Below are 13,533 nucleotides of genomic sequence, written 5' to 3' on the forward strand. Positions count from 1 at the left end.
TAAATATCAAACAACACACAAACATACTACTTATACATATTAATTGAAACGTGTTTTGTACAACTATTGCAGTAATGACATCAATGCTACTACTGCACAAGCTGTTCACACAACTTCTATATATTTTGCTATTATAATATTTTATATTATATTTATCACATCACATCATCTTTCTTCTGATGGGCATATCAAAGTATGCATACATGTTCAAATAATAACATACACAAAGTAAGTAAAGTAACATTTATTCAGACCATCTACATACAAAAAAAAGCTCCAGAATCCTGCAAGGCACAAGGAAAAATGCAGGCTGATTTAGGGCGCCTCTTATGCTAGACTGCAAGGTAGGCTCTACTGCCACCACAAACCCCTGCATTACGGGCCTCTCCCATGCCAACACTCCTTCTCCCACTAGCCATCCTTCCAACTATTCATCCATGGTGTATGAATACATACATTAGTTTTTTTGTTATTTTATTTTTCTGAATAATTGTGTTTGTGTTTCTTTGGTTCAGTGACTTTCATTGATCACCTGTGCCTGTGCTCTCTGTGCAGCCCAGAGGAGTATGCAGACATTTATGAGTATAGCTTCACACAACAGGTCCATCAAATCGTCCATATCTGTTGAAGCATGCTTATCATGTTGTTTGTTGATTCCCAAAAGATGTTTTGGAAGCTGATGTAATGGTTCAGAGATTTTTGCTTGTGAGCTATGTATGGAAATTGAGACCTTTACTCCTCTTGAAAAGCAAATGTATGGACACTACAGATTTTTGTCAATGACTGAAATAGGCCCTACACATCTTAAACAAATTTTAGTATATTTTTTAACATATATCAGAAACATATGCTGTGATATGCACATGCAACTGTACTCATTTCTTCTCTCAACTAATCTAAATGTACTGTGGACATTTGTCATACTCAGACTGACTGTGTTCCACGAAAGACTTTTGTGTAGTGACAAATACTGCCATCTACTGGCCAAAAACTTCCACATAGGGTCAGCCGCCAGACCGGGTATGACAAATCCAACATGCCAACACACTATAGGCTACCAAACATTAAAAGTGTAATGTTTTTGCTGCAACATCACACCATTGAAAACATTTTTCACAATTTTGCACCGAACGCTATGCTTCCTGCTTTCTGTCACTGCATTTGTTTACATTTGCGTTGACTTGCTCACATTTGTTTACATCCCTTGAGCTGAAAAAGTAAACAAAGTTCATAAAACAGTTGAATTACAGAATCAAGTCAGAGTACATAATAACATATTTGAAGAATATTTCAGATTCACATCACGTAGGCCTAGGAAAAAAACTGTTAACAGCAAAAACAAGGCTTCCTGTTGCATATTTAGAGGCCAGAATTTACACAAATGTCAGGTTTTTTCGAGGAATATTTCTTTATCTCGTATGTTTCTTATCTCCTCTTCTTCACTGACAGTCCCTGTTAACGGTCCCATGATATCGCCACCCTCACTTCCTTTAGGAAAGGAAAGACAATTCCAAGTGAGAGGAGGAGTTTAGGTAAAAGTTAACTTTCTCCATTAGGCTAAAGCGGATTTGTGTGTGATTATTGGCGAATCTCTTAGGGGCACTTGAGAGGGAGAGTGAAATATTTTTTTCTTTTTAATTTGATACGTGCTTGCAAAAAGTTATAGAGGTAAGGTTACATATTAACTAACCCTCGGCTTCCCTTGTTAGGTTTTTAACGTTAAGTTGCCCCAACTTGTTTCTGTCTTGTTTTGTTTGTTTTAAGAATGCACAAATTAAAATCGGGAGCCATATCACTAAAAGTGCGAAATGAGGCGTTGCTACTCAAGACAGCATTGTAGAGTCGATTTTTTTCTGTTTGTTCATGTAATGGTGTGGTCTGCATTTTTGAGGGAAATCACGAGTTGAGCACAAGTCACTGGCAATAGGCTACCGCGAAGGAAAAGCCAGCCAAGTAAGTTATGTCAACCCAATTTCGCAGTGCATAACCTAAATGTTGTTGTTATGTAATACAAAATAAACTTTAAAGGAACTCAGTATCGGTGAACTCGCGTATGCTGTGTGTAGCTTTTCATATAAGTTAACCATTTCGACGCAGTGGGTTTGACTCACCGAGTCATGCTGGTTTCCAGCATTTTGCAATGTTCGACCGAATAGAGAAGTCGTGGTACGATTTACACAATTGCCAAAAACTGGACTCACAAAAGTAAATGTGTAGTCTGTAAGGTAAGTGAAGGCGTTCCTCTCCTATTATTTACAATTATATGAAACTGCTCTTTCCCCTGTATATTTCTAGACTTCTGCCCAGGCTCAATTTGATAATTGTATCAATAGTAGCCTAATCAGTAAGGTACTAAAAATGATGAGTACTTTTCCAGAGGTTTCTTTATATGCACATTGCAAGGCAGACAGACTGGACGAAATACAATGAAGCATTAAGCAAGGAATCGTGCGTCCGCTAACTAATCGATTAGCGAAACACCGCTAACTAATCAATTGAAGAAAAATGGACTTGAACCCAAACATTGAAGGACCAGACCAAACCTACTATCTCTTTCAGATATTTCCAGTAACACACGGCGAGCTCCCTGTACTGCAGGCGTAGCCTACTGCAGGCTAATATGTCCCGTTACCTGAGGTTCTTCACAGTCGTCGGTGACCAGCACCATGGTGATGCTGCGTGGCAGGATGAGGGGCTCCATGAGGTCAGTGAAGACCTGGAGCCAGCCACTGGACAGCACCAGCAGCGAATCACCTTCCGGGACTCCCTGTGCCGACTGTACAGCTCCGAGAGATTTCAGGTACGTGGACAGGGACGGGTAAAAGATTAGTGCAGGACAAACTGCCATAATCATAATCGCAGTTGAGTGTGGTCTCCTGAAAAGGGAAACCAGAGTTTTTTGAACTTAGATTCTAGTGTTACAGTTACTGTCTTTCTTTGGCAAGTGCATTCTTTAACTCATGTCTGAAAATATTGCTCACAAAACGGTCACATTCCACAATGATTAATATCGCACTTCTTTTCAGAGGTATTTGTGATCATTTGTATGTAATGGATGTTTTTCAGATTGCTGTGGTCTGTTTGGTCATCTTGGATGCTGTGTTTGTACTCTGTGAGCTTCTTTTGGATCTGTCCATAATAGCCTCTGACCATGGCAAGATTGCCCCAAAGGTAACACCCAAGTGATGTATGTTATCTTTTATTAGTTTGTGTACTTCATTGCGTAAGTTGCTAATGGCCATACTTATTGAACGAGACAGTTGCCGAAGTAAAGCTTCTTTTTTTTTCTTCATGTCACACCACAGTTTCAGTGGTGGGCAGAAAAAGGCCTTGTGTAAGAATTGTCACATTTCATGACATCATGCAAAAGCCACAGCCACATTTAGATGTATTCACATCACCCGAACAGTACAGCTTAACAAGATTTCCCAGTATCATTAGATGGAGCAAATAATCTCAACAAGCTCAATAAAACATAATACAACAGTGTATTAATATATAAATGGATCTATACATTTTTTTTTAAATCTACAAAAACCCAATACAAAGTATTGCCCTGATATTGCATAGCAAAAACATTATAATAACAGCGGTTTACTAATTTGCAAAGAAATATTTTCAGTGCAGCAGGGACAAAAGAACATATTGCCTCGGATATACGGGCAGTTAAATATGGAATAATTGGTTACATGGAGTGGCTGTTCCATCGGTAGCTCCCATCATTTACATTTACATTTAGTCATTTAGCAGATGCTTTTGTCCAGGGCGACGTACAAGGGAGAGAACAAGGTCAAGCTAAGAGCAATACAAACCTGGTGTAACAATAAATACTACTTTACATAAGAATTACAAAAACGACATAGAAAGAAAAGGAAGTGCAGGAATGTAGAAGGACGCCCCTGCTCTGGTAGTAATAGGCAGTCACCATCTCCTGAGCCCTGCCCAGGTTTTCCATCTATACATACATAAAATCTACAAAAACTCATTACAAAGTATTGCCCTTATATTGCATAGCAAAATAATAATAATAACAGTGGTTTACCTATTTGAGAAGAAATATTTTCAGTGCAACAGGGACACGAATATACGGTCAGTTAAATATGGAATAATTGATAATATGGAGTGGCTGTTCCACCGGTAGTTCCCATAATCATCTCCTGATCCGTGCCCAGGTGTTCCACTACCTCAGCCTGGCACTGCTCACCTTCTTCATGGTTGAGCTGGCAGGGAAGATCTTCGCCTACCGCCTGGGCTTCTTCAAGCACAAGTTTGAGGTGTTTGATGGGGTAGTGGTGGTGGTGTCCTTCATCCTGGACGTGGTGTACATCTCCAGCGAGGATGCCTTCGACGGCGTGGGGCTGCTGATCCTGCTCAGGCTGTGGAGGGTGGCTAGGATCGTCAACGGTGAGTTCTTTTCAGACGGTATGCTTAGGATGTGCTGAGAAGAAAAGAGGTGGCTAGGATCGTCAACGATGAGTCCCTTCCAGATCTAAGAGATGGCATGCGTGGGATGTGCTGAGAAGAGAGGCTGAGAGGAACAGAGATCACACCTCGGTTCTGAATGACTCTGAATGCGTTTTCATTTATATGTCTTTGTCAGGGGCTGCTGGACTGTAATTGTAGATGTAGCTCACTAATGTATACAGGCTGTGTGTACAGATAGAGTTACTCTGAAGAGTAGTGGGAGCTGCATATACAGTACCAGTCAAAAGTTTGGACACACCTTACATTTTTTTGAGAATTGTTTTCTTTACTTCTTTACTAACTACTTCTTTACTAATTATTTTCTACATTGTAGATAAATACTGAATACATTTAAACTACGAAAGAACACATATGGAATGATGTACTAAACAAAAAAAGTGTTATAGAAAATGATAAAAGTGAAGAAAAAACTTCTCAAAAATTAGAAGGTGTGTCCAAACTTTTGACTGGTACTGTATATATGTATATATTTTTAAATAATGGCTGTAGTCCTAGCTTATCTTGTTTCACTCTTTGAGATTGATTGTGTAATCCTTCTCGTCTCTCTTCTACAGGCATCCTCGTGTCGATGAAGAATCGTGCTAATCACAAAATTCAGAAACTGAAGGACAGCAATGATCACCTCATCCAGAGAGTCAATGAACTGCAGGAGAAGAACACAAAGATGGTAAGTGCACTTCTATGAAACGCCTCAGTTCACTGGTAGTCAATGCCAATGGTAGGTAGCTTATGTATTTTTCCCTATTAACAGGAGCACCTAATATTTACATGTTTAAGATCGTAACTGTGCATATTTACTCATACACATACCAGTATGTTCAAATCTAGAAGCTGGACTCTGTCAAAACAGCAAGTAGGATGTTAACAAAAAATAAAGCACTCACACCAAAGCCAGGTGAACACGCACACATTAGGCAGTGACATGAAGCTGTTATTGCCGTAACAGTAATAATCTGCACTGGAATTTATGTTATTCTGTCTTTTTTTTAGGAGCAAGAGAATAGTCGACTAAGCTCACTCCTGCGACAACATGGGATCGAGTTTTGACGTTCCCAAAGAAGAAGGGGTTTGTGAAACTATGAAGCACATTAATGCACTTGAGGCTTGTGTCTTTGCTCAGCACATGACAAAAAAGGGAAACTGTTTATATTCACTGACCAATATCGAAATCAAATGTATTTATAGTGCCTTAGCTAATAAGTGTGATGAACCAGTGAACTAAACAACTTGTTTTGCATGGCCAAGTGCCCTTGTGCTAAATCGAGTGGACACTTGTGTATGAAGGCACAAGAGGGGGTCATTTTTAATCAGCTGTACTGTTTCAAATTATTTTCAATTTGATTCCTAAACAAAAGTGTATATTTGTTGGAACTCATTTTGTTCAAATTGATTTCCTTACAAACACAAGGAAATGCTTCACTCACTGGACATTAAGATATGTTTATGAACTCCACATTTATATCTGTATTCTGCATTAAGTCCATTGTATACAATTTACTAACACTTGATGTCACGTACCAATAAAAAACACATGTCAATGTGGGATCAAAGTGATTTATTGCATTTAAATACAAAACATTCACACGCACAAATATACAAAATAATTCATACACATATCTAATGTAGATACATTTATTATTTACTAGTGCAAACTTATAATCCTATAAAACATCCGTGACCTACAATTTTAACTGTTGGTCCCATCATTGAACAAGTATGTTGAGGTAGGTTAAATCTTCTGAGCACTCATGAATTGGTCGATGTGAGATACCAGTTAAACAACATCAGGATAGTTGGATGTCATTTGGATCCTCAAACAGGTACATCACTAAACTGGACTTTCAGATTAGTGAGCCTGCTGAAATAAAGCAGTATTTGATGTATACAGACCGTGAATCCACTGGTGCCTGGAGCAGAGCAAACTGAATTTGTTATTTTCTCTGCTCTCTAAATTAACCTGGAGGACCCTTCCATAAACCCTTCATGTGATCCTGTGAGTCCGCTCACTCCTGCTCTGTTAGTTGTTTTGTGAACACAGACCTTGGCCTTGTGAACATGAACCTTGACCTTGTGGGAGACAAACCCTCCATCTATTACACAAAAGGAAAGAAGAAGTCCCAGGGCAGCTTGGCATCGATGGTGGGCGCTGCCCGGTAACCAGGCTCAGCTGGCGCAGAAACATCCACGAATGCCACAGAGGTGGTGATGGGCACGAAATCGTTGGCACCTGACAAGAGCACCTGGAACCACAGAAGTGGAACAGGAAAAAAATGGTCATGACCGCACATATCTGCTGTCGTGTACTGAATGACAACATTACAATTACAATAATTTTCACATTGCCTGTCTGATCATAGTGCTGTTTTATTCTTTTGTTCAAACTAATTCTCATCTCCCTGTACGCTGCTCTCGCTACCTTATCTCCACGACTGCCGATAAGTTCTCCCAGGCCCTCATAGCTGCCCCAAATACATGCACTATTGAGGTTTCCCCTCCCCATCTCAGCACTGAAGAGCTTACTTCCCTATTCTAAACCACTGGTTCTTCTATTTTAAACTATTGCCCCCTTTATGGCTCAATGACGCCACCAGAGCCTTAAGGAGGGTGTGCAGAGAAGCTGAGTGGAAGTGGAAACATGATAAACTCCGAACTTATTGTGAACTAATTTTTTTTAATGTTTTCTATTTTCTATTTGATTGTTTATTTTATTGTTATTTAATTGTACAGGACTTTGGTCAGGGTGAGTTTTAAATGTGCTTCATAAATAAATTTGACTTTGACTTTGATGTATTTGGTATGAAGCAAGGGGATACTGAAATTAGAGAAAGAGGTAACCTACCAGGCTGCTCGTGTTGGTTTCAATTATTTCCGTCACACTGACAATCTGTGCTTGGGGATTCACCAGGGACCCATACTTGGTCCATCTCACTTCAAGGTGAAGAGATAGTGGTACGTCACACTCTTGGGAAGCCTGTCGAAATATAAAAACACATATTATATCAAAGCACAAACAAAAAAGCTTACCTCAGACAGTATTTGTACCAAAATAACAGCATTTATGCACATAAGGCACTTCCTAGTTTCTGTAAAATTGTATCAGATTAAATCTTTTCATTACAAAAATAAAATGTAGGTTCCTCAAAATAAAAATAAGCAGCCATGAATCTCTTACTGTTGTTGTAATTTGGTTCTGAATAGGTACCCAGTCCAAAGGGTACTTAGGAAGGGAATTTCCAAAAGAAGCCACATGGTCTGGTAAGTTCTTGCCTTTAAGAACGCCAATGAGAGCCTCATATAGAACTGAGCAGTTGGAGGCATCTCTCAATCTGTGCAGAAAGGTGTGAAGAGCAGAGAATATAAGGCTGACATCCATTACAACACAGTCATAGTTCAGCACAATTCACATGCAACATATACAGTGCTGCTTGAAAATATCTGAACCCCTTGAGCACTTAAGAGTTTTCTGTTGTTTTACCATTATTGTTTTATCACCAATTTTCGATATATGAAATGTCAGGTTTATGTTTATCAATTGCATGTACTTGTTTAGAGGGAATTGTGTGAGTAGCCAAAAAAACACACTGTACGCGGCCATCACCGGGAATCTCAGCTCAATGCAGAAGAGTAATGGAAATGAACTTATAAATGTTATAAGGTGTAATTAATTTAATGAGATGTTTGGCTCACCTGAGGGTGCAGCCAGAGACGGTGTCTACTCCAAAGAGTACCGGGGAGCGCTCCATGCCGCCTGACAGGCAGTCCTGACCCCTGGAGCTGTGGATGACTGTGAGAGCTGCCGTGGGGTCACTGCTCAATGCAATCCCAGTGAAGGAGGACAGTTAAGGACACAGACTCTTGACTGCTGTAGCTCATTAGCTGAATCCTTGAACCAACATGAACCTACGATCATAAAATTATGAACGTAGAAATTGGAATCCGAATAAATTGGGTTCCTTGGCCAATTTTCTTCCAATTTTTATTTTATTTTTTATTGTGACAAAAACTCAACTTCATGAATTATACTGCTAGAAGACACCACAGCAACTAAATGCTGACCAAATCCGAATATTACTTATTACTGATATCAGTGACCATTATCGTTCAGTTAACGTGATGCCCATCCCAAAACAGACAAGAACAAACAGGCTATGAAACCGTTGAACTGAGACTGATTAACAGTCTGCTCCTTGTCTCCATATACACTGGGTTTAAGAGGGTACCAAACATATACACTGGGTTTGAGAGGGTAAAGAACATATAGAACGACCTCATCGGCATCACAGATAAACAGGGCTCACTTCCATCCCGATGGCTATGTCTCGGAGCTGGTGGAAAGGATATTCTGCTGATTTTGTTCCAGCAATTAGGGGTAATCCAACTATGTATCCAGGATTGCCACTGAATTTGAATACTGGTTTGCTCATGGACTCCTGTAAGTATACAAAAATATGATTGATCTATATTGTATAAAACATCAGAGATGGGAAAGATATCAACTTGTTAAAATAGGCAAACATTAAAGAAATCAACCTGTTAAAATAGGCAAACATTAAAGATATCAACCTGTTAAAATAGGCAAACACTTTCACCAATTTTCCATACCTGCACAAATTCAATCTGAAAAGTTTGAAGGATTGGCAGCGTATTGGGCGTGACCGTACCAAGGACAAAGGCTGTGGTCACATTCCTGATAGTTCCAAAGTCGCTGAACACGACTACATACTTGACCTTTAAGAGATAGAAACACAACATATTTTTTAATGACCAAGAGAGGTGTGAAATAGCCAGAGAACTGCCTGTAGGTTACACAAGAAAACACAGTGATGTAGTAAGATATAGATATAGTGATCTACACCATTCCAGGACCTCACCTGAAGCACCACATTATTGCAGACTGCAGAGTCGGCACCTGTTGGGTTCACTAGTTGAGGAGTGTAGCTGGAGTGGTCGGACGGATCCACTGGGGTCTGTACGCCTTCCAAAGACTGTAGGGCGATGGATACCACCTCCACTGGGACCCGCTGTGATCATCAAAGAGTCACAGACCAATAAAACAATCTGACTAATGCTGTTTTACTATTAACCAAGATAATAGCAGTCATGGTTAGACATGGGGGCTTACCCATACTAACCTTCTAACTCTCTACCCAACCATTAAATCATAGATACAGTTCTAATGTTATTGAGAAACAAATGTGTGGGTGTGTGTGTGTGTGTGTGTGTTTGTGTTTGTGAAGGAGTGGTGGGGTTGCACTTACATTAGCACTAGTAATCTCTCCCTGGAAAATAACAAGTAAAACTTCAGAATGAATATATAGCGTCTTCTCAGCAAAGGCCCATATTTAATAGGATGCCATGGCTCATTGAACAGACCAATGGACTCACCGTGACAACTTGGAGACTGGCATAGGTCTGCCAGCTTAATGCAGCCAGTGTGGTGCAGTCATTCACCAAGTCAAAGCTTCGCAGACATGTGGTGGTCTGATCCTGTAGGAAAGCTGTTCAATACAGCAGACAGCAATATCAATCATGTATAGAGGAAAGTTAGCATACCTACTCATAGAATAAACCCTTATCAGAGCAAAAGAAAAAGATGAACCGTGTGTGTGTATGTATGGGAGAGGGAGAGAGAGAGAGAGAGAGAGAGAGAGAATCAAAATGGAGGGAAAAAATAAGTGGAGAGAAGGGTGTCAATTACCTGCGGGGTTTGCATCTAAGCAATAGGTGGTCCCTGCTGGAGCAGGTAGCCAGAGGTTCTCCCGCTGCCCCGTCTCATCTTCTGTTTGGATTGGATCATCATACTGGCAATCCACATGAAAGACAACAGGCATGGGCATATCAGTCCACAAGAAGGGTAACTTGACGTTCTTTAACAACCTCCAATACGAACATACCATGCTGCATTAGAATTTGAAACATGAATCAACGGCAGATTTAAAGCTAGGCGTTATGGATATTGTCCTATAGAGTTAAATAAATAATGAAAGGAACGTTACCCGGTATCCAGCTGAGAGGGTTGGAACCTCTTGGGTTGAAACGGCTTTCCCTTCAGAGGTGCTAAAGAAAAATCCAACAAACTGACGGAAGAGGGAGTCAAAATTGGCATCTGTGGGAACCTCTGGAGTTGCATAAGACAGGCCTTGGTCATCTATAAGGAAACATACAATACAAACATGATACAGTAGCCATGTAGGTAAACAAACATCAGACATATATTTCCATTCACAAATGTAGGTTATTGTTCAAGACCAGTGTGTTCACTTGTGACAGAGCTATTATTTATGCAGAACCAATGTGTGAATATGGAAAGTTTCTTACAGTTAGCTTTCTGTATGCAGAACACATCCGTGTTGACCTCTCGATAAACAGAGGACTGCACGCTGGCATAACCGTCTGGACTGGTTCTTAATGAGTAGGAAGCCACATCTTGACAACACAGTTTTGGATTGACACTGCAAATGCAGAAGGAAAAGTAATTCAAGTTATTGCTAAAAATGGAGAACCATATCTGAAAGGGGGTATTGTAATTGAATCTCCATTTACATTTTGATTTGCATGATCAAATGGATTTAATATCCAAGTAGGTAACTGTTTTTCCTCACGTACATAACTTTCTCAACTGAACAGGAAGTGAAGAGAGATAGTTCATCTGTGCAATCCGGATCGCAGCAGCAGTTCACCTCACACTCCGCATGCTGCTGGTTACATGGGCACAGGCTGGAGACTGGGTGGATAAAGATCATGATCTTCATTAGCCAGAGACAATAACACAAAGATGATCGTAGCTAAACACAGGTAAACTGTAAATTGTAACATTACCTGTCGCAATCAAAATACGTGGCTTTACGATGGAAAGTAGCTAGCTAAGTGGCGTTAACAACCTGATTTGCCCTGACTAGTCAAACAATAAAGAGTTCGCTTGAGCTTTGTATATTTTGGCAGGTACATAGATGACTGAACCAACAGTAGCTTAAATATTACTAGTGCATACAGTCCACATTGGTCTACAGACCAACCAAGTAGTCGGCATTGCGTGTGCAACTATATTGACATCTACTTTGCTAGCTAGCAAATAGGTAGGGGAGAGTGGGGTAATGTGAGACATTTTTTACATTTGCTCTCCTCTAGGCGAGCTTAATTGATGTATCAGTAAAATGTACACATATCCCATTTATTCAGGATGTTTCCTAGCAATTGAAATCATCAGAATGTCTTCAAGACAAAGGGCATCGAAAATATGATTGTTTTAAAAAAAGTGGTCTTGTGTCTCACTTTACCCCAGCTTAGGGGTAAAGTGAGACAGACCAGAGAAATCAACGGGGTAAAGTGATCCACTTACTTTTTCCACTTTAAAACTACCATAACAACACATGTTGTAACAGTAAGAATCCTGACAGCTAGATTGACAACTACACATTCCAAAACCTATATCGGACTAGTACCAGAATCAAGGGGATTGGTCAATTAAGCATTTTAACACAACACTTGAAAGTAACTCCGAACAAAATCATGTACAACATAATATAATTAAAAATGTTTTTGTTAACATTCAAATGACAGATAGAATGACCAGTTAGATTAGAACACAGGCATAGGACCATAATCAGAACCAGCTAGAACAGCCTGGGACTCAGAACACAGGACCCAGAGACCCAGCTGGATTAGAATATCAGCCTCGTACTCATTTTGTAAGGGATAATGTATGGAACGCCGGTCATTATCGTGAAAATAAGCCCCGACAGGGCGAACGGCACCCCGACGCGAAGGTTACAGTCATCTGAAGTGGATGGACCAGTGGAGTTCAGCTCAGGATTTGGCCGGTCTGACACCAGAGATGGTGCAAACACTTCCTCAGGGAAAAAAGCTTGGTTATATGGGAATATCCCAGTGGACTTGAATCCAGAAGAGATATTCCGTTGTGTCACTGCTGACAAAAAGCCTCATTCACGGGTTAGATCTCTCTAAACAGTGTCTCACTTTACCCCACAGCATATGTCTCACTTTACCCCGCAGCCACTTTTTTAGAAAAAACAACATCTCTAAGCATTTCAGGCTAATCTTCACCAACATCAATCACATGGTTTTATATGTTGGAAGTTCATCAACATGTATGATATAAGTTTTTCTACCTGAATCAATTTGCTTTGACACAACAGTTGATTTAGTTCACATCAAGAAAATTTACTTTTACATGCAAAAAACACATTTTTGTGCAAAAACATACTTTCCACAGCACCAGCACCAACCTCTCCTTCATGGCAAGGGGGGAATGGGAATGGCTTGAAAACATAATTGTCATTTGACCAAAAATGTGTTCCTTAGCCTAGATACAGGGGGTGTCTCACATTACCCGATGTCTCACATTACCCCGCTCTCCCCTACAGTTGCTGGCATCTGTATCAACAATGCAAATGTCTAAGATCGTACCAGAATATTCAGGGCTAGGCAGAGAACTGAAGAGTTGATGAGGTTCCCGTGGAGCGACTGTAGGCGCACTTTGTGTTGTTGACGTTGTAGGAAGATCTGTTGGCACATTTTCAGAAGTGGTCTCGCTCTGTCCAGTTTGATCTGGGAACGATGTGTCTGTTTCAGTGGGCAAAGTATCTGTTGGTGTGGGCAAAGTATCTGTTGGTGTTGGCAACGAAAAAGTGGAACTCTCCATTAATTCCGAGAAATTCTGTTGTCCAACCAAGTCGGTTATATTGCTAATGTCGGTTGTATTCTCATTGTACGCACTGAAACAAGTTCTTTCAGAGTATACTAAAATAAACACTAAAAACAGTGCTTCCATAATCCTAACCGACCAGATTTGGCGTCTACGGCGTCTTGTATCCAGGAAGTCAGACAGGAAGTCAGAAGCGCCTAAGCATTATGGGTAAAAATAAAACAAATTATCCTGCCTTTTTATTTATGTTCCAATTTTTCTTCCAATTGCAAAGAAGAAGTAGTGCTGTTCTCCCTTAAAATGTATTCAAATGTAAATCTATTGGAATTTACACACAACTGTGTAATCCCGTTTTTGTTTTGCTCTGCCTATAAAACCTTTGC

General features: G+C 40.1%; 2 protein-coding genes across 3 annotated transcripts; one reads left to right on the plus strand and one right to left on the minus strand.

Moving 5' to 3' along the window:
- Positions 1 to 1,583: 1,583 nt before the first annotated feature.
- Positions 1,584 to 6,025, plus strand: hvcn1 (hydrogen voltage-gated channel 1). 2 transcript variants are annotated; one of them, XM_080841946.1, is made up of 6 exons: positions 1,584 to 1,668; positions 2,560 to 2,800; positions 3,067 to 3,171; positions 4,173 to 4,404; positions 5,040 to 5,152; positions 5,476 to 6,025. In XM_080841946.1, the coding sequence occupies exons 2-6, from the start codon at positions 2,621 to 2,623 to the stop codon at positions 5,530 to 5,532; spliced, it is 687 nt and encodes a 228-aa protein (XP_080698072.1). In that variant the 5' UTR covers positions 1,584 to 1,668; positions 2,560 to 2,620; the 3' UTR covers positions 5,533 to 6,025. The 2 variants fall into 2 exon arrangements, with proteins under 2 accessions (XP_080698072.1, XP_080698071.1); XM_080841945.1 differs by having other exon boundaries at positions 1,632 to 1,953.
- Positions 6,026 to 6,563: 538 nt separating this feature from the next.
- tctn1 (tectonic family member 1) lies at positions 6,564 to 13,276 on the minus strand (the record flags this gene model as incomplete). Its single annotated transcript, XM_080842018.1, has 14 exons — positions 6,564 to 6,725; positions 7,325 to 7,456; positions 7,658 to 7,811; positions 8,173 to 8,310; positions 8,827 to 8,915; positions 9,088 to 9,213; positions 9,357 to 9,506; positions 9,744 to 9,764; positions 9,871 to 9,983; positions 10,184 to 10,286; positions 10,482 to 10,633; positions 10,804 to 10,937; positions 11,092 to 11,209; positions 12,913 to 13,276. 14 exons carry the CDS (start codon positions 13,274 to 13,276, stop codon positions 6,579 to 6,581), a joined length of 1,941 nt encoding a protein of 646 aa, XP_080698144.1. The 3' UTR covers positions 6,564 to 6,578.
- Between the last annotated feature and the right edge of the window lie 257 nt (positions 13,277 to 13,533).

This window comes from Sprattus sprattus, assembly GCF_963457725.1.
Source record: "Sprattus sprattus genome assembly, chromosome: 7".
Classification (NCBI taxonomy): domain Eukaryota; kingdom Metazoa; phylum Chordata; class Actinopteri; order Clupeiformes; family Clupeidae; genus Sprattus; species Sprattus sprattus.